The 20,991-nt window shown below is 43.4% G+C and overlaps 1 protein-coding gene across 4 annotated transcripts in view; it reads right to left on the reverse strand.

Annotated features, from left to right (window-relative positions):
* Positions 1-3,854: 3,854 nt before the first annotated feature.
* WDFY2 (WD repeat and FYVE domain containing 2) overlaps positions 3,855-20,991 on the reverse strand; it is a 77,845-nt gene continuing 60,708 nt past the window's right edge. For all 4 annotated transcript variants that reach the window (XM_058424013.1, XM_040089306.2, XM_040089296.2 and 1 more), the window contains exons 4-12: positions 20,557-20,611; positions 14,036-14,186; positions 12,504-12,616; positions 11,476-11,602; positions 9,507-9,612; positions 6,780-6,881; positions 6,039-6,169; positions 5,607-5,715; positions 3,855-4,964 (exon numbers count right to left, since the gene is read on the reverse strand). In XM_058424013.1, the coding sequence (XP_058279996.1) occupies positions 4,935-4,964; positions 5,607-5,715; positions 6,039-6,169; positions 6,780-6,881; positions 9,507-9,612; positions 11,476-11,602; positions 12,504-12,616; positions 14,036-14,186; positions 20,557-20,611 (924 nt within the window). In that variant the 3' untranslated portion in view covers positions 3,855-4,934. The remainder of the gene's footprint in view (positions 4,965-5,606; positions 5,716-6,038; positions 6,170-6,779; positions 6,882-9,506; positions 9,613-11,475; positions 11,603-12,503; positions 12,617-14,035; positions 14,187-20,556; positions 20,612-20,991) is intronic.

Consider the following 20,991-nt stretch of genomic DNA (forward strand, 5'->3'; position numbering starts at 1 on the left):
TGGTATCCCCTCTTTGCACAGACTTCGCCAGGACTGTGCTCTCTTGTTTTTCATTTTGGTTTGAGTTCAATGTCCCTGCTTGGCAGCAGTTTCAATTGAACTCAATCTCTTTCTCTTCTGAGCAGTACAATGTGTCCTGCAGCAAACAACATTTCAGAGATGGCGAAAGACTGGTCCCAAGGGAAAATCCCCAAAGTGGGAAAATGCAATGAAAAGTCACATGTAATCATACAAAGTTAATATCAAATCCCAGAACTTCAGGTTACTGGCAAACTAGGGACTACATTTTTCCTTCTGAGGAGCAAAGATTTCCTGCCAACAAGATGCAATTTTGAAGAGAAAGTCTCTGTCTTCCTCAATATTATGTAAGAGGTCACCACTGAAGGGACTCAGCACATCAATGCATCTTGAAAAAAGGATCAAGTTTGTTGTTACTGTTGCATCTTCTAAGTCCTAATTGAAAACATCCCATATGCTCAATGTAGTCTCCTGGAAAGGACATGGCCTTGTAAAACCACACATTGTAGCCCTATTTCCTATGTGCTACAAAACAGAACTTTGGTTGCTCATATGCAAATCCTATTTGGAACAATGAGGACAGACATAGGTAATATTTGCTAATATTTGTTAGTGACTTATTTGGTAGTAGTTTAGATTTAAGGAAAGATTTTTTTTTTTTTCCCCCCTTCTCTAAGCAATAGACACAGGTATTAAGTGGGCTTTGAATCACAGAATGGCTGAGGTGGGAAAGAACCTTCAAAGGTCATCTCGTCCTGCTCTAGAGGGGGTTGCCCAGGGTCATGTTCAGTTGGGTTTTGAATATCTCCAAGGATGGAGAACCCACAAGCTACCTGCCTGGACAGTCTGTGCCCATGCGTAGTTGCCCTCACAGTAAAAATTGTTTCCTGATGTTCAGAGGAAGTCTGTGTTTTCAGTTTGTGCCCATTGCCTCTGGCCCTGTCACTGGACACCAGTGCATTCTCGTTGCACACTCCCTTCAGGCATTTACACGCACTAATGAGATCCCTCTGAGCCTTCTCTTCTTCAAGATGAACAGTCCCAGCTCTCCCAGATACACTCTAGTACCTTTCAGGATCTCAGTAGCCCTTTGCTGGACTCCATCTACTAGTTTAATTTCTCTCTTGTACTGGGAACCGCAGGATCAGACACAGGAAAAAAAAAAAAAAAAGTCAGATATTCCTTTCTAACAATTGTTTCCTCAGCAGACATAAAACACATTTTTTTCCCCCCTACAACTGTTTTGGATCCTTTTTGCACATCCAGGCGTCCACCTCACCAGTAACCAACCCCATTCAGAGGGAACACATCCCTCCCTTTCCCAGGACTGGAGATGCTCATGCCACCCTCAGGCAAAGTGCAGCAACCACTACTGAGATACTAAGAGCCCACATGCTGATGTCCAGGTGATGGCCTCAAGTTTGGGAGGACAGAGTAGGGAGGTCACCTGGACTTGGCTGCAAAAAGCAGCTGCAGACAAGGGTGCTCAGAGCTGAGCACACCCATGTCACTGTTCAGGAACATTCATCAGACTGGATGACTTTTAGCCCTATCACTATTCCGTTTCAACATCTTACCATGATGTTAAGTCTTCTTGTAGATGGGAGGACCATCAATGCTACATTGCAAGCAGATGCTCACATTCTTTTCCCTTCACGTAAATATTTTCAGATTAAAAAGACTGAAGTTTGGTGCTCAGACTGCCTCACCTGAGACACAGGTGACTCTAGCAAGCTGCTCAGGCACTGTGTATGTGATCAGAGCCTGCTCCATCACCTGCCTAAGCCCTACAGACACTGCTCATTTTCAAGTCAAGAAGAGCAGGCAGATGCTCTGGAGAACACTGGCTCTTCCCACAAGGAAGCACCAGCTAAGGGAGAAATGAAAATCACCTTTCACTGATGTGTAAAGCAGAGGGAGGCCAGTGATGTCTGTGTGCCCCCTGTCACAGCACGAGGTATCACTAAAAGCTGCTGCCCTTCAGCAGCCCCAGGGAAAGGAGGCTTACATTTGAGAGTGTGTATAGGTATGTGGCACTGCATAGTCTACACCTGTATCAAAACACACCCTCCTCCCATCCTCCAATACTTCAATTCATAAAAATTGCTCAGATTTGTTATTCAGCAAGTAAAATGGAAAAATGGGACCAGGAAACAGAGATCCCTTTTTGTATGGATCTAGCAGAAAGAAGAAACTGAGATTGCTACTCTAACAGCAGAAGAGTAAGGCAGGCATTTTAATTCTCCCAGTGTCAAATCCTTCTTATTTCATTTGGAAAGTAAAAGAATTGTTGAATTAGATACATCTATTTTCCCTTCATATTTCTACATTACAGCTCTTAAGGGCATTGCAAAGGGACAGATTTTCCTTCCCCCCTCAGCTTCACTTGCAGCTTATGTAATTTTTCTAAGCCCAGAGCAGTTTGTCCTGAGAATGCAATACGAGGAGATATTTAACTTAAATCCAGATAACCCTGTAGGTAATTCAGTCAGAAAGAAGAGCCCGGAAAAAAAGGGTTTTGCATACCCCACATCCGCACATAAGCAACATTGAAACCATGACTTCTTGGAAGACAAGGGGAGAGTGGCCACGAGTTTACTGCAGTACAGTCCAAACAAGTCATTCTCAAATGTGGTGTCCTTTGGAATCAGTTCTTCACCTTTGTTTGCACATTAAATGTTCAGGAGTAGGGGTTGATCCAGGGGCAGATCCTCAGCTTGCTGACTCCACCACTCCATCAGTATGATCACAATTCATGCTGGAGTCCCAGACCTGGTGCCACTGCTGTCCCCTCAGGAACCAAGCACTAAACAGCAATTTAAATTCACTTCGGTGCACCCGTGTCTCTGTCACTGTGAGATGCCCTCCCTGCACAGAACAAGGTCTGAGTCCAAAGGAACATGGAACACCACAGTCCAGCAAAGCTTTGTACATATTCTCCAGCTGGAAGGAAATATGGCAGGCCACTTGCTCATCTTCCATAGCTTTGACAGCCAAGAACACTTCAGTCATCAGAAAACAGGCACAAGGTGTAATGAAAAGCATTCCAAGAGGAAACAAGCATCTAGTTTCCTGGAGAGAAAGTGGGAGGACTGAGAAAACAACTGTCAAGCTGGAAAAATAATAGTACTGTGTGAATTATGTTTGAAAATATGCTTTAAAAATGCTGTCTAGAGGGGAACCAGCAACAGGCTGTATGACCAGGAAACCCAAGGTGGTGTTATTTCAGAGAACATGACTACAAAATGCTTCATCACAGGTTACAGGACTTTTAAAAAGAGAATTTTTCCTGAAAATACTCAGCAGTCCTGCGACCTACAAACAGAGTCCACTCACCCTTTACTGCAGCAGCTCACTGGACCAGAATTAATGCCACGGATCAAGTTAACCATTTTTTTTTTTTCCTCAAAAGTGAATGGCTGCTGTGCAGACAGAGGAGAAACATTATTTTCTTTCGATATTCTCTCTCAAGAGAGAACACAAAGCTTTTCCAGGTTGAAATGTGCTCTGTAGTGGCAAATGTCATGGCCTCCCCACCACAGAGTGAAGAAGGTAAGTCCACAACAGGGCAAGACTGAGCACCACCAATGTGCTGTGTCACAGCAGCTACAACCACAAGGCCTGAAACAGGAGATGCAGGGAAGCCTTTGGTCTGATTTGCAGTTCTGTTCTCTACACCAGTTCCCTTGAAATGCATGAGTAATACCACGCTAAAAAGTAACATGGATTAATGGAATGGAGAGTTGGCTCTTCAGAGAAGGTCTCTTTGGAAAAAAGGGCTTTTTTAGTTTATTCACCTTTACAATGCCATTCTAAAAAGGTAATTTTGGTCAATCCAGGTTTTTAAATACTGTTTATTTTTAAGACAAACTGTAAAGTATGACAACAGGACAACGGGCATCATTCAGCAATATCACTTTTGGGTCTATAGAGGAAATTAATAAAAACCATCAGTGTTTTAAAAATAAATATGACTAACCACATGGAAAACAGGAAAAACAAAATTCATCTTCAACAACACAGACATGTATAAATGCTGAAATGCTGCTGTGCAAGGTAGAGGTAGAGGTAGAGATAAACCAGACTCTTCAGATCTAGACCAGTTTTAGATCTGCCCCCCTCCATGCACACGCTCCCAAAAGTTCCTGTTGCCAATAATTTCATTTGAATCAGACTGTCAGCATCATCAAACTCAAACAAGTCTGTATGCTCCTTGTAATGCTCTGAGCTGGAAAACTATTTTAGTTTTCTGTAGAAATCAGTTGCTGAATAACCTGACCCCTGGATCTGTGACTTGTGTAGCAAAGGAAGAGGCAGGAAGATTATACAGACCAATGAATCCTCTCTGGATGGTGCCCACTAGGACAAGTAGATGGTAAAGCCCTTTTAGAAATTGCAATAGTCCATCAGCTCCTCCGTGATGCACCCAGAGACCGTGCCTGGATTTCCTCCCCTGGAGAGAGCACGGCCAGCAGAAACATCCCAAAGCAACAGGTACTGGCTGCAGGGAGAGCCAATTGCCTTACACAGTCTGCTGACACCAAAAACTCACAGAGGAAGACACAACCTAAGAACCCTCTGTACAAAGCAGCAAGTATCTTGACATAGTGAAATATAAAAACTAAAAATTGCACTGCACTCAGATTTTTCCAAACAAACTCGAGACAACCAAAGTCAGATCGTACAAACCGTTAGTTAAAAAAATACCTTCTTGTATATTTTGAGAAGAAGTGGAAAGAGTCTTCGTGCAAATGTTCAGCTTGGATCAAGCAGAGGACATAAAGTTGTTGTAAACACATTAGTTCCTTTCTCATCTGCCGTATGTGCCCAGTGTTATCTATCTTCTGCAGTACAATTAGGGTTAGGAAATCCGTTTCTTCTGTAAATATCACCTTTCAAGTTCCCCTGATGTAACATCAAGACACTACTGGTGTCATATCCCACAACTGTTAAATACAATAAAATAAAACAACATAATCAATAATGGTAAAAGACAATAAAGTACAGTAAAAATAGAATCTTTAAATAATTTACTCCATTTTTCTTTAATTAAGAGGGGTTACATGGTTAGACATGGATGCAGCAAGTGTGAAGAAGTTTTAGTTCTCCAGCACTTATGTCAGTGGAGGCTGATGAAATGACATTTGGTATGTCACCAGCTTTCACCTGTATGAGCCAGGTTGACAGCTGGCCTTAAAACCAAAAAAACTCCCACTACATTACTAACTTCAATGATCCGAACAGTTACAACACATTGTGAGGGTTTTGCTTTTTTAAATTTCTCAAGCTGTTATAACTTAGTCATTATTTTAGCCATTTCTTTATCTAGCTATCCTGTGATTTGGCATGTTAAAAACCAGTTGGTCTTCCTCAAGGGAAAGCTACAGTGAACACTTGTCCCAGCCCTTTCAGGCAATAACTTCTTAGACCAAGACCTCCTTGGTCTTTATTGGGCTGAAATCCTAATCCTAATCCCAATCCCAATGAGAAGTTTCTGGGTCAAAGAAGACAGGTATGATATCCTGCAGCCACACAGGAGAGGGAAGGGAAACGAAGTACAGGAGCTAGAGCACATTCCTTGCTCCTACCTTAATAACCTTGTCTGTCCCCGAGGTCAGCAGCCATCCCCTGGTGGCATCGAAGTGTACGTGAACAATGTTGTGCTTACTGTCATGGAAAGTAGCTGTAGGTGCCCGCCTGAAGAAAGAAATCCAAAAATCAGCAAGAACTGTAACTGCAGCATTTCCCCCCAAAATGTTCTCTCTTGAGGAAAAAAGTATTTGACTGCTGCTGTAAGCCGCCACTCTGTAAACTGCACTCTGACACCTTTCTGGCATGAAACGAACAGGGGTGGGGGGCTCTCCATCCCTCCTGGCCTGATCTCCTCCTTATCCTGCTGAGAAAGCCCAGGGACCACCGTGCCAGGCTGCCCCTCCTGGAGCCTTGCACCCACCCAGACCCTTCCAGATGCAGATTTCCCCCGCTGCAGTGCAAGGCAGCAGCTCAGTGCCCACACTTACTCCTCATCCGTTATGGACTCGTGGCAGCTGTCGCAGACCCTCACTTCGAACTCGAAGCCCATCAGCGGGATGGAGGAGCGCTTGGAGCTGCATTTCCCGCACACGGCTTTCCCGCACTTCCGGCAGTGATGCTGCAGGAGACAACGTGCAGAAGGACATCTCAGGCCAAAAACCCAGACCAGGGCCCTGCTCACATCCACTGGCTCTACCACCTCACTCCAGCGAGTCACGACGCAGCTCAGCTCTGCCCCAGACACCTCATTTCTCAAATTCCATGAGGACACGCAGCACTTCTACACCCCTTTAGTAAAAGTCTGCAATCTGCTGCTAGGCAGGAAAGCACAGCATGTTTTCTCCCAATACAGCCTGAGCAGTTACAGATGTTTATCCACATTGAAAACAGCTTTGGTTCCAGCACAATCTCCAAAACTCAGTCTGTAACTTATTTGACTAACAATGAGCAAAGTCCCAGGTGGCTAAAGTCATGGAAGGCCCCAAATCTACTTAGCCCAAGGCATATTAGATGCATTTGCTATTGGGATTGATTGGAAAAAAAACCATTGTGCTCCTTTCAACCACAAAATCAAGCCACAGAGGGAACCCTGTGTCCCACCCCTGAGCATTTAGTGGAAAAACAAAGTGCAAATTCTCAGAGCTTTAGGGGGGAAAAGGTTACCAGAATCCATTATGAGACAAAAGCCTAATGGCACCATGTTAACACACCAAAGGGCACATACAAACCTGCCTGAGGCCTATTTTCTTACTGTCCCACATTTGCTTGAAGTTCCAGAAGAATGGCTGGTCACATTTTTGACAGGAATCACTATCCAGCCACTCCGGAGTCTGCAACACACACACATACATAAACACGAAGTGGAAGTGAGCAACAAGCAGAAAAAAATTCCAATGGAGCCTAGAGGCAGGACAAAAGAGATGTGTTGTGGTGTGGCAATATGGCCAGCTAAGCTTGATTTAATATCTCCATTTACACAAGATGCCATTTTGACTGTTGATGATGATAAGATGATATTTATTCCCTGGGATGTCTTTTCTGGCTTAGCTTTGAAGGACATATGAGGAACAGTTCTCACCCAAATCAGGAAGAAGAGTTTGATAATAAGACCAAAGAAACAATCCAATTCTGGAATTAAACATACAAAACTATTTTGTTCTGTCCTGTCTGGACAGCATTTACCATCTGCTATTCCCTCTTGTGGGAGCTGGGGCCAATTAGTATTTCCAACAGGCAAGCAACTCATCTGAAGGGAAAGGGAAGTTATGGGAAATGCTGATGTGGTTGGGGTTTTTCGTATTCTTTCTTTCTTTCACACCCTAAGAGGAGTTCCTGCTGTCAGAGGTGCCTGTGCTACAAATCACACACAGGGATGAGAAAGATGTGATTCACCCAAACCAAACCCAAGCTCTTCTCCCTCATCAACCCATGAGGTTAAATAAACACTAAATATTGTTTAATACTTTGTGAGGAAGTGCTGTTAGCAAACTGGGGTTGTCTTGTCAGAGCCACTGGTTTCTCACATGTTGCAAATTAAAATGGCAAGAAACACAGCCAAGATTAGGAGCTAAAAACAATAGAAAGGACAGGCAAAGGTAAGTTAAGGGCGGATGGAGACCCTCAGCTCCCAGGATAGCTTTGACCCCCAGCAATAATCTCCCATTTCATATTCTTCTGCCAGTTATTCTGAAGGCAGTTCATTCTGCTGGGGAAAATCCTTTTCTTTCTTTTTAATACCTACAGATTTACATCTCTGCGTATAACTTCCATCTCTTGGGCATTTGAACACTAAATATGAAGAGAACATTTTGTTTGTGACAAGTAACCACTTTGTAGTCAAACAGAAATACAGGTTAGAGCATCTTTCAAACATCATCTTACAGCTTTTTAAAAACTGAGTTGAAAATAAAGAAGGGCTAAAATGGTTTAAGTGACTCTAACACAATATCATTAATGTGGGAAAGTCTGATAGCAACCAAATGAGTACTGAGCATGTATTACATGGAGAAAAATCCTTAAATGAGGGCAAAGATACAAATGCCAAAATCCAAAAGAAAGTGATCTAGTCCCAAACCCAAGGATTGATATTAAAATCTCAAAGATTCATGTTTTGGGGGCAGTTTAGCACCAAGAACACCCTGTTGTGCTGCTGATAACAAGAACAAGCCCACATAGCTATAGTCTGGGAAAGCTGTGCAACGTTAGCACCTGCTGCTTGGCCTTTATTTTGCTAATAATATTTCTCCTCTATTTTTTAAACCAGCCTTCTCACAGTATTCCTGCCTATTTGGTGACAAGCCAATCTTAACCCTTACTGTAGCCTTTTGAAGGCAGCAAATAAATAAAGGTTTTCATTACTGGATGTTCAAGTTGCAGCAAAAAGGAAACATCTGTTGGTAAGGAGAAAACTGCTCTGCCTTCATTTCAATTAGAAGCTGATGACATACTTGGCCCCTGGATTAGCAATTAAAGAGAGTCAACTGGAATACTAAAAAGGGAGCTCAGTTATTGCCTATGCCTACTTCAGTAGGTTTTTTTTTTAAATCAAGTTTTCCACTTAGTGTTTCTCCTTCCTCAAGGGAGATACACTCAATCCATGCAGGCCACAACTCTTGAGAACCACAGCAAAGCTGGTGAAAGCCCATGCTGCCAAAAGCCTTCCTCTGACCTACCCCTGCAGGAAGAGGGCACAGGTTTGCTGTGACTCATGGCACCAGGATTTGCCAAGCTCCTGAGCAGGGCTGGTGCCTGACTCAGCCAGCACAGAGCTCACTCCCCCCTCTCTGAGTCAGGACTCAGAAATTGTCGAGTGGGGGCTGTTCCCACAGCGCCAAAGACCTGGGGAGCGTTTCTGTATCTGCTCACATTTGTTGGCCATGAAGCACAAAAGCAATTAGGAATGTGTGGGTGAAATCTCACTGTCTGGATCTGCAAAGCCATAATTTACCCCACTTCTATGTGGTTACACCACATAGAAGGAAGCAAGACCAAGTAGCAGGTGAGATGAAAGCCTTAGTTAAATGACTGCTTATCAAGGAAAAAAAATGCTGGGTTGCATTTTTCCAGAGATGACCAAGAGCCTTCTTGTTTTACTTTTATAAAACCAGAAATAATCAATCAGTCCATCCATTTACATCTAAACTGAAATTTCTCATGATGTGCTGAAAAACACAGCAGAGCATCTCAATACCCTCCTTACAGAATATCTTTCAGAGCAGTAATGTAATGAGCAAGAGCCATTTAGCAGCCTATTTAATACAAATTTTCTGCCAGGCAATTTCCCCTGTACCATATTATCAAAGGCATGGCATAATTGCTGTATAGCAACTGGAACGTGTCCAGAAACATTTTTACAGCTTGGAATTATCTTGTTTAGGTTGAAAGCTGCACATTTTAGAAAGGCCCCTTCTTCCCAGGACTGCTTCAGACCAAACTGACGAGAACTAAGCATCTACCTCCTGCCTCTCAACATCCATGTTCCAGACGACGATTCCCCCATCTGCACCACAGGAGATGAGCTGCCGAGTGTGGTGAGCATAGGAGAGAGACTGAACTTTATCACTGAAAAAGAAACAAGACAGTTAGCAATCAACCACCTATGGCTACTGCACAAGTGAGCACAGAATATCAATAAAGCAGTACAAACCATTTGTTTGCCCATATGTTTCCCTCCACCGCTCATTGCATCCATCAGATGCAAATCAGTCTTTGCTGTCAGACTGGGACCAGAATGAGAGTGTTGCTCATCTGGGCAGCATCCACAAAAGCAAAGACCTGTTCTGATAACTGTTTTTGCTGCTCCTGGCGTAAGAGGTCCCAGCTGCACTGGGAAGCCTCAAGAGGGCTGCAGCTTCTGAAGGCACATCTGGATGCATAAACAAAGGCCTGGTGGGATAACTCCTTGTCAGAATGTCAGTAACAACTTTGTTTTGTAAACCTCTGCAACATCTCGAAATGAATCACTGAGAAACCACTGAAGATTTTCTTTTGACACTAACAAGCATAAGGAGTTCCAAAAATCACTAAATTGTTCCTAAGCCTTCTCACGGTAAGGTGGAAAAATTAGGTGCTTTTTGTTTCTTCTTTTAATAAAAAAACATAATGGGAAGAACAATTCAGCTTAAAACCCCAAAGATGGGATCAATCATTCATAAAAGAAAAAAATTCAGGCCTCACCTCAGGCTATTTATAACCTGGGAAAAAAAGACTTTACAACACTGTTATGGAAAATAACAAGGTTGTGAAGACACAGGAACTGAGGATACTGTGACTGGAAATCATCCACAACGTTTGGTTTCTTTTGCTTACCACCACTGGTCTCGTCTGCCAAAAGGACTTTTGCCTGCCAACACATTTATTTGTGCCTATGGCTGAACCCGAAGAGGGCAATGCATTCACAGGAGAGTTTGGGACAACACTGCCACCCTTCACAGTGCCTGCCTGCCAACACCATCAGGATTCATAGGATGCTGTGTTGTACAGTTCCAGCTGACAGTCATCACAGAGATTAAGGTCCACAGGCTAACTTCATATTAGAACTAATTTCCACAGCAATAAATCAAGTGGTGATGCATTAGCAAGCACCACTGGTAGGGTATGAGGGTGATCTGGGAATTTCAGCTAGAGCTCTGCAGTGCTCTGAAATCCCAGAGGCATCCCAATCACTCAGCAGAGTGCAGCATCACTCAAAAGAAATGCATGAATATGTAAGAAACTGTTAGCTCAAAATCACCACGGGATTTTGTCTCTCCAGACCTGAGCCTGGCATGCAAGCCCCACATAAATGCAGTCCCAGTTCTCTGAAGCCAACTTTTTGCATTGCCAGTGTTAAAAGGTCAGGAGTCACTGCCCCTAGAGCTATTCTGATAAGTAATCAATGCCCAGCACGGGCCTACCTGTCTTCAGAGACTTCTATGGCTATGCAAATGTACTTGCAAAGATGACGCCTCTTTGCACTGAGGAGATGTGAAGGCTGCTACGGTTAAAGGTTAAAGCGCATCACTTAGAATTCAGGCTGAAGGTGAAAGAGCAGGGAGGAAAAAGGGATTAATTGTCCAAGCCCGATGCTCCCTCTAGGGGAAGGAAAGACCTTGACACCTAAAATTCGAGAATTTCCCTGCAGCTGTTCTCATTTGAGGAGTCTCCTCTTTCCAACAAAGGCATAGGCTCTGGCATAGCACATTCAGGACTACAGATGTTGTGCTTTCCTTCACCACTCTCTGCAGACTCTTAAAAAAACCTGTGGGTCCAACACTGGAAAACTTACTATAAGCAAATTATTCCTGTTGTGTACGGACCACAGGGAGTCACACATACAAGACTGAGGCTTGTGAAGACTGTAACCTTTGGGCTGTTTGTTTCCAGATGTGGCTTCTGCATTTAGCTTTTCTCCTATAAAAGCAGGAGGAAGTGCTTTGAACATACTTATGTCCTTGCAGCTCGATGGCTGTGCCTTTTCTTCCTCCAATATCCCACATTATAATGGAATGATCAGAACTGCCTGAGAATAAAACTCGCTGTATTGGGTCCCAGCAGAGAGCAGTGACACCACCTGCAACAGGAGCACACACAATAGTCATTTTATTACAGAAAGTGGAAGACTGGAAGGTAGCTAAATATAAAGACACAACAAAAATATGGAGTGATTAAATGCGGATGTCTTTGGCAAAGACGATGCAACTACGTGCCTTCAGTGGGAAAAACAGCCTAGAAAAACAACTGAAACCTGATCCTGCTCTTCTGTGGGCACAGGGCTTTGCTGCTGCTGGCATGGGTGAATCCACTGAGCAGTAAAGTGTGAAAGAAGAATGGTCACAGCGGGAGCTACACGACTTTCCATCTCCATATTTTTCAGAAGATTAAAAAAGAAGCGAATGGAATGCTATAGGCATTTTCTCAGTATCCTAGCACAAGGACAAACTACTTTGTGCTATCTTGAGCTATTAGCACTTAGTTAGAGAGGTGGCATATGAAGAAAAAATGCTGAGAAATGACAGTATTTCTTCTGTTAGATGGTAGGATCATATCCTGGGTTGCTCTTTTCAAAGGGTGATGGGGCACAAGACCCAGCAGTGAAACAAGCAGTAAGTGCCTCTAAGCTGTACCTATTCCACCGGGGATAAAGCTGATCCAATACAGATCTTGCCTTTAGCAGCATCCTTTCTTCTTTCCAGAACTACCACAACTTGTTCAAGTCTCACTCTGCTTTAATTAGCAGCTATTGATTGTGGCATTTTCTGCCACAGACGTGTTCTACTCAGAGCTCTGATCACTCTTTTTTTTACCAATACAGCTTCCCTGAACTGCTGGGACAGTTTAAGAGCTGTGTCCCTCCCATGCTAAGCACTGACACAAGCCATCCTAGTGTATCACAGGACAGTCAAACCATCGTGGTGCTGAGCACTGATGAAGATCCTCCTGGCACCTTCCTGGGTCTCCTCCTGAGGCCTTACCTGTGTGTCCCTTAAATGTGGTAACAAGGCTGCAGGACTCTTGCTCTAGTTTGAGGATGGTCACTTGCCCAGAATGGTCACCGACAAACACATGCCGGGTTTCCACATCAAATCTGAAGGATAGAAGATGCTGAGGAAAATGTATTATTTACAGAAGCTTTGCATTCCTTTCATGACTGGCTAATTCTTGACATGAGTATACTGCAATCTTGTGAATAGTGCTCCAGTCTCAAGGAGGTATTCAGAGTACTTTTAAGGCACGTGTTCATCCTAATAATGCTCCTACCTGTTCGTACTAATAGCACAGTATTCCTGGGTGAGAAAAAACAAGACTATTCCAGGACACAATTCATGGTTTTGTTATGAAACACCATTGAAGTAGCCCTTCACCATGAACATAAGAGTTGTCTCCTCAGGATTTGTAACCTAAGTGCTAGAGTTGGATGGTATCCACTCTCTCCCTTCCCAAAATTATACAAAATACAAAGGAGTACTGATTTTAAGCACACAGGACACTGCAGAACAAAAAACCCCAAACCTGTTCCCAGTTATGCCAAATAGTTTTGCAGTATTTGCCAGTGATTCTCCCTTCCACTGCTTCCATTGCTCTCCACCATGATAATCAGATGACACAAGTTAAATTGTCCTCCAAAAGTTTTAATCACTCAAAATTGGCTGTTTTCTAGAGAGATTTAGGGAACACAGGTCAAACCCTTACATCATGCTTTCAAAAATATTTATCAATTAATTAAAAAGTAAGTTCAGTCTTTCTGCTGTTTAGACTGGCTAAATTACCAGATAATATAAAGCCAGTCCATCTTGAAACAATAATTTTATGTCAGTATTGCTTCTCATGAACTAGCAAAACACACATTATCTATACCACATATACTCTGGGGCATTAAAAAGTCTGGTTATGCTAACCTCTGTTTTCAGCCTAAGAGCTCATACTTTTCCATTTCCCTTTTCATTTGCCATAAAGCTGAATTAATATTTCTTTTATTGTCAGGCATCTGGGGCAGCTCCACATGAATAAGCCACCTGAGTGCCATTTCTTGAGTCACTCACTCTTTAGTTAACCCAAATTCCCAATACACAGAGAGCAGTTCCAGAGTGAAGGACAAGTGCTCATTATTTTATATTAAAGTAATTTAATTTTTACCGTGCGTACACACAGGCACTCTGACCTGATCACCAACCTACTTTTGCTAGCATTAATTCTCTGAAGAAAGCATTCACTGCATGTTTAAATGAAGGCCCTATCCATATTTATTACAATAGCAGACCACAATAGGTTGCAGATAGCCCATTGTGGTGCTCAAAAATGCTTAGCCCTAAATATGCCACAACGCATTAAGGAGACAAAGCAAGGAGAACTGACAGTTTTTTAAATTGGCTTTAAATAAGTTTCTCTCACAAAGCACTGAATCCATACAGGGCACAGAATTTGGAGGACAGCTAGACAAATAAACTGAAAGGTCTGTTTGAGTGCCAAAGAGCAGAAATAGAACTGAGAGCTCAGCAAAGGATACTGCAGGCCGCAGGCGCCTGCGCTGGTGCGGTACCCGCCCAGCCGCTGGCCACTCTCGGAACAGTGCCACGTGAAGTGTTTGTCTTGTCCAGTGCTCAACACCCACTCCATCTCCAGGACAAACAGAATCATGATGACCCTGCTTTGATGAGCTGGAAGTTAAGCAGACAGACATATAACCACATTGCAGAGAACAGGGAGGCAGACAACCATTGCAAACACCAACTGCACCCAACTCCTCCACTCACACTTCCCTACAGAAGCAGCTGGTGTTCAATAATCCTGTTGACATCAGCTTCCATGGAAGCCTCTAAGGTCCCTGCTCTGCATGTTCAATGTTTGCATGACAAAGAGTGGGAGCAAGACTTAATTCCTTCCATGCCTTTTGCAGTCATTTATCTTCTACAGCAGCACAAGTCTTCCCTCCATCACTGTATCATCACTAACAAAGCTGCCACAGTGGAATGGACTTGGGGTACTAGTTAAATCTCCTTTGAGATAATTTTTTGACAGCAGTGAAAACGCCTACACTGCTGCTCCTCTTGCTGTGAAGTTTTGGTGGATCTGGGCTGTGGTGCCCCAGCAGAACGATGAACCACAGCACAGGCACAATGCTGCACCAAAGGAAAGTTTCAGCATTAAAAGGTTACTGGCATAAAATTTAAATAAAAGAAAATATCACAGCTGTGGTAGATGATTAAAACAGCTGAAGGAATAAATTTCTAATGCTACAAAAATAAAGCCATCAAAATGTTTTCATTAGAACAAGGGAATCCGTGCTTGTTTTTTGTATGAGTGACCAGTGGGCTTGGTCATGAAGTGCTGATTGAGCTGATATTCTAATAAAACAAGTGGCTGGAAAGACATACAGAACTATTCTCAGCTCTAACTTAATGGTGAATGCCACACTCCTCAATCTACAGCCCTACTGGTTCATTACTGTTCTACTATGCAGCAACATGTGCTGCACAAAACAGCCTGCTTGTATTTGTTTGTGTAAAAGCTGACACAAAAAAAGACTGGATATGTTTAGACCAGCCCCAAGCATCCTTCTGAAAAGCAGAGAATCTCAGAACAGTACGGGAAGATTGCTGTCTGCCCTTTACAAATACACAGCATATATGAGAGATGTATTCAAACTCCTCAAGAGGGAACTACCCGTAGGAAAGAGGAGGAGGCTTCCAAGAGCCAACACTAGTCCTGATCTATGCTGCTTTTTCAGACTGAGATTCCTTGAGCAGAAAAGTCAATAGATGTATTGACACAACTTGCCATAATGGTGATTGGCAGCTAAACCGAAGTACCAGGCTTGAACTGTGCCCAGGTGGTTTCACCCTTGACTATTAGAAGAGCTCAGATTTTGACTGTCATTTCCACACACTTTCACATTCCAGATAACAGGATGAAAGGATGGAGACTATCCAGAAGTCATTTGAACTCTTTCAAATAGATGCCATCACCTCTCCACCCTTGCTTTCTCTGGGAAGAAATTCAGTGGCCCCCTGGGTGGCTCATGCTTATCTTTACCCATCTGTTGGTCTCTCTGAGAACACCTGCACCAGCCAGTGGAGTGCTACACTTAGAGAGGGACACCACTACTACCACAAGCACTTCATGGGCTCACAAACATGTTCCAGGATTTGTGAACCATCAATGCCATACATATGGGTGTGTACCCATGCATTTCCAAGGGATGTGCAAAGCTGGCTGTGATCAGACTGCTCAAGGCCTGTCCAGGAATCTTTTCTCAGCGTGCGGCAAATGCTACTGCTAGTGACAGCTTCTTATGATTTGAATTGGTTGTGAGGATAGCTGGCACCACCCAAGACTCCTAAATCTCCTTCTACCTCCTAAAACTTCTAAAAGATGGGGCTTATAATTTTTGGTAGGAGTACTGCTGTGGGTGTTGAGGCAGCTCGTTCTGGCAAGTAAGGAGTAGACATTAAAAAATGGTACTTGCCAAAAGGTGGATGGGGTGTACATGACACCTTTGCTTATCCTCCCTCCCCAAAAAGAGCTTTCAATTCAGCACTCTGTTGTGTACATATCAGCTGGTGCCACCACACACATGCTGATGGCAGATATATCTGAAACAAATGAAAGTGCAGGGTGTAGATCATCTAAGTAAAGCAGTAAAGAGAAGACATACAAATAGAAAGTCACTTGTCGTTAAGAGGGACTTTGACTCATGTGAGGCTTAAAGAAGCAAAATATCAAAAGATTGGAAGCTGGTAGAAGGGCAAGGAAGGAGTCTGGGCCTTAGGATTAACACAGGTTCAGTGTCTTGAAGCAGCAAACAAAAAGCTAGTCCTTCATCTTTTGAAGATTTGATCACCATTTGTATGCAGAGGAAATGTGGAGCAAACAATTCCAAAGCTGCTCATTTGTAACAACAGCAGGATGGGGGGATGGAGTGTGAATGTGGTCACAGCACAGGAAAACTCTCAACAGGCACTGGGCAAGAGCAGATATGTGTAAGCCAGGAAGAAAAGAGTGCCATTTGTGGGGAAAGATCATGCTGTACAGAAGGGAGAGAAGCAGCAGAGAGGAGAAGAGCACAGGTCCATGTGCAGCTGGAGGGCAGGACAGGGCAGGGTGGCTGCTCCCCTCTATGAGAAAGCAGCAGCGAGCACTATGCAAAGGGCAGGCTGGAGAGAGGATGGACTGTGCTCAGAGGTAAAAAGCAGCAACCAGGAGGTGCACAGCAAGATGTCAACAAAGGAAACGGAGGGTCAGTGCTGTGCATAAAGGCAGAAGTCTGAGAAACATGGCCAGTGCACAGCCACACAGTGCTGGGAAAGAAGCTGTTCTGAGCTGTTACAACAGCAAAAAGTACCAGCAAACACCAAAGCAGAGGCGGAAATTGCCAGGAAGGAAAAAAAGCTAAAGCACAAGTGAAGAGGCTGTGCTTAGGGGAATGCAGGAGTAAGGGCATGACATGAGCTGGCCTGAAAGCAGAGGGTCAGGGGGACACCCTTGAAACACGCAGGCTGCACAAAGCACGGGGCACAGGCAGGTCTACAAACCTGGCTAGGCAGAAAAAGTGTGTGCCAAATAAACAAATAAATAATAAATAAAACTAAATACTAAACCAGGAGATGTTATCTCATCCAGAGGGAGCATGGCAAGATGCTCCAGTTGCAAGAAGCAGGGTAGAGAAGGCCATAAAGAATAGGAAGCAGCAACAGCCATAAGGACCAGCCTGTGAGGGGCTGGAGGGGGCTGGAAGCCAAGGCTGCTGAGGGGAGGGAAAGGTTTCTTGCAGGAATGTGGGAGGAGGTGCTCAGAGAGAGGAGAGGTTGTCTACACCTCAGCTGGTGCTGTGACTGAAGAAGAGGAGATGATGATATGAGAGACAGACACAATGAAAAAAATGAATTTCTCAGAGCAGCCCAAATGGCACCGATCAAAAGCTTGCACTACTCCCCCTTGTGCAAGGGAATGAGTCAGCACCTGCAGGAGGCCAATGCCACAAGACCCACCCTGAAGTCCTGACTAATCCTGTGTCACATCCCCCATCTCTGCGTTCAGATCCCTTTCAAGAAATAGTATTTCTCAACACCAGACACAGTGTTGCAGCAAAACCTCCACAGAGCACGTCCAGCCATGTATACTGCCAAGACCAGGCTCCATCAGCCACGAGACCTAGCTGCACATCCCTACCAAGACCTAAGCACAGCCTACCCACGTGCTGTCATTCTCTATCCCCAGAAGATCATTTGACCTTTCAAGACACAATAAATGTTCTTTAATCACTACAGCAGCATCAGCTATTTATAAAAATACCTTGTTGTGGAAGATGATCAACAGCCCAACATTCACTGGGCAAGAGCACTGCTGACCATTTATAAAGCTAGCAAACACAAAACCAGCCAGCATGACTCAGCTAAAGCCACTTAGTAGGCTAAATAAAATTATTTACTCCCCCCCTAAAATACTTCTGAAGAATGTAAAGGTCTTACTTGAAAACTTTAAGCAAAACTTTTTAAAAGTAAAGCTTTTAACAAATGAACCACTACAAGGCCACTATACCCAACAAAACCACCTGGTCGTTTTTAATTTTAATTTTTCCTTGCCCAGGGTTTTACCAAGATGCTTATGCCAACCCCGAAACTCAGTACGGCCACATGAGGAAGGTGCACTGCAGGGACAGGATTGTGGAGGGAGTTCTACTAGACCACGTGAGGAAGGTCTGTCTCTGTTGGATCTTGATATACCTACCCAAGGGACAACAATGCCCTTCCCTGCATATTCTCCCAGACAGCATATTGAAAATGTGGCTCTTTCCTTCATGCTGCCTCCCAGCTGGACTTTGGACCCGGTGAGGCCACTGGTAAGCCCAGGTCAGGGGCTCCAGTTGGAGGCAAATGTAGCAAGAGGAGCATGACAGCGCGTAACACTGTGTGGACCGATGGAACTACAGGAGCCTGTGACTGACAGCAGCTCACAGAGCAGCTCACTTTTGCAGTGTATCCCCAGCACTCCAGACCTCCAGCACAGGTCCAGCCAAGGCCAGGGACCATGCAGAGGGGGGGCTACACTCCTTCAGCAACCTGATGTGAAGAGTGGAGAATCCAGGAGCATGTCTTTTTGGAGGGGGGTGCTGGGAGGCACTCTGCCGTGGAGCAGCGGGCAGTCCCAGGTCATTGGTGCCCTGAAAACAGCAGGGAATCTCTTTGTTTTTTTTTCTTTTTCCTGCCTCATGCTGTCTGTAAACTGTTGACTGCAATTGTGCAGTTATCTGCAGTGAGACACAGCTTCTCTGGCACAGGCTGTCCAGAGAAGCTGTGGATGCCCCATTTCTGGAAGTGTTCAAGGCCAGTTGGAGAGGGCTTTGAAAATCTGGTCTAGTGGAAGGTGTCCCTGCCCACGGCAGGGGGATTGGAACTTACTGATCTTTATGGCCCCTTTCAACCCAAACCACCCTATGATCTGATGAAAAACTTTCCCATGGTGAGAGAGGTAGGCTAGAAAGAAGGTGACTCTGGTTAGGGGTGTGGTCAGCTGCACCACCTCTCCACTGATGTTAGTGGACACTCAATAGAATCCTTTGCTCTCCAATATTTGGGGAATCTGAGCTCTTGGGTTTCCTCCTAGGACAACCCATGAAGGTTCTCCATGACATCTTCCTATCCAAAGGCCTCCTCTGATACTTGCAACACATCTGGCACATTGCAGAAAGCCACAAGAACAGCTTTCATTTTCCTTCTTTTCTTTACTTCTTTAATTTTATGAGTGTTTTTCCCCAAACCTTCAGTGGGCTGTCAGAGCCAGCTGGCTTTTCTGAAATACTGCCAAGAAATCCATTCCCCTCTTCCAAAATTTTCAGCATTTTCCCTGAAGAACTTGTCAAGAAAGGTGTTCTCATGCATATGTTGTTCTGCATATACAGAAAAGACCTCAGCTCACCCTCTTTAGTGCCACAACATTTAAATATGAAACTTAGGTGCACTAAACTTTGGTGACTGCAGAGCAATCACAAATTTGGATACTTAACACCTGTACAGTCAGACAGCAGCAATCTTATTTAAGATTCACACACATATATATATATTATCATCATTGTATATTTTTCTTCAGTTTTTACAAGCTAAGAAAAAATTTTGCGGCACACCAGACATTTATGAAACACTCACATGTAGCATGAGCAGAGCATGGTAGCCACGCTCTGCGAAAATCAAGATTCTCTTCATACCTTAAAATTTAAATGTCACAAAATGATCCCCAGAGCTTCCATTTAGAGATTTAAATTACCTTCTCAATCTTTCAAGGTATAAAACTCAAAATATATGAGTAGGAACATATTTTAAAATGTATGCGAGAAATGTCAAGTTAACATGTCAAAGGCTTCTGTACAGAAACACAGTGCTGAGTATATAGCATCATACCACCTCACAGTCTGACAGCAAAAAAAAAAAAAAAGAAGAAATTGAATAAATTGTCATATCTATTTGTTACTTTTTAAAGAATACCTGTCTAAAACAGTGTCCTTTAGAGGTTTGAAAAGGATAAATAGCTAGGTTTCTGAAAACATCACACTAGTGAACACCAGACTCTAATTAGAAAAGGTATGGACTGGCATTTCTTGACCTTTTACTAGGAGAGGTATTCACTGATAATCTTGTGGTTATTGGAACTGACAGTTACTAAAATATAACCAGACTAACTCCAGAAGCTTCAGCCTTAAAAGATGAGTTAGTTTCCTAAGTTGTTTCAGTAGATACACTGGATTACTGAAGACCGAAAACTAAAACTTCTGTTCCCCAAACATGGACGGTTTGCTGTCTACTGTGATATTCCAAAGGAACATTTAAAAGGAAAAACAGAACATGAAAGAGCTCTTTTAAAAATCTTGTAATCTCAGAACAAAGTGCATTATAGATCTATTGATAAATCCAGCATTTACATCAGTTAAAAAAATCTTATCATTGTAAGGGAAATTTTTCCAATCATACTCCTTAGGAAAACATTAACAAAAATTAATGACAGTACAAACCAATTAACATAGATTGTGGTTCTTACCCTGGTAACTTTTCACTAGTGTCATCTTGTTGTAATCTTCCGATAAAATGAATTCCTGAGGGAGGGAAAGAAAAAAACAAAAGAAACAGGGCTTAGAGATGTAAAGTGTTTGAGACTGTTTACATTTGAATACTTCACCTAGGTAAGCTCTCCCTTCTTCACAAACACAGCCCTATGTATATTTTTAATGATTTTGAGTACCTAAAAACCTAAATTATTTCACTTTTTAAAGCTGCCCAAGACAATATTATGAGTGCTTCTGAATGGAACAGATAAAAGATAAACCATTATAACAGAAGTCAAAAAAGCCAACAGAAATGACTGGCTGCGAGCTGAGGTGCCACAAAATAAAGAACCTGAGACCAGGCAAACACCTGCTGCTCAGGACTGCCTGGGCAGAAACCTGCATGTGTGCACAGCTACGTGTGCCCACAT

This window comes from Hirundo rustica, chromosome 2, assembly GCF_015227805.2.
Source record: "Hirundo rustica isolate bHirRus1 chromosome 2, bHirRus1.pri.v3, whole genome shotgun sequence".
NCBI classification, from domain to species: Eukaryota; Metazoa; Chordata; class Aves; order Passeriformes; family Hirundinidae; genus Hirundo; species Hirundo rustica.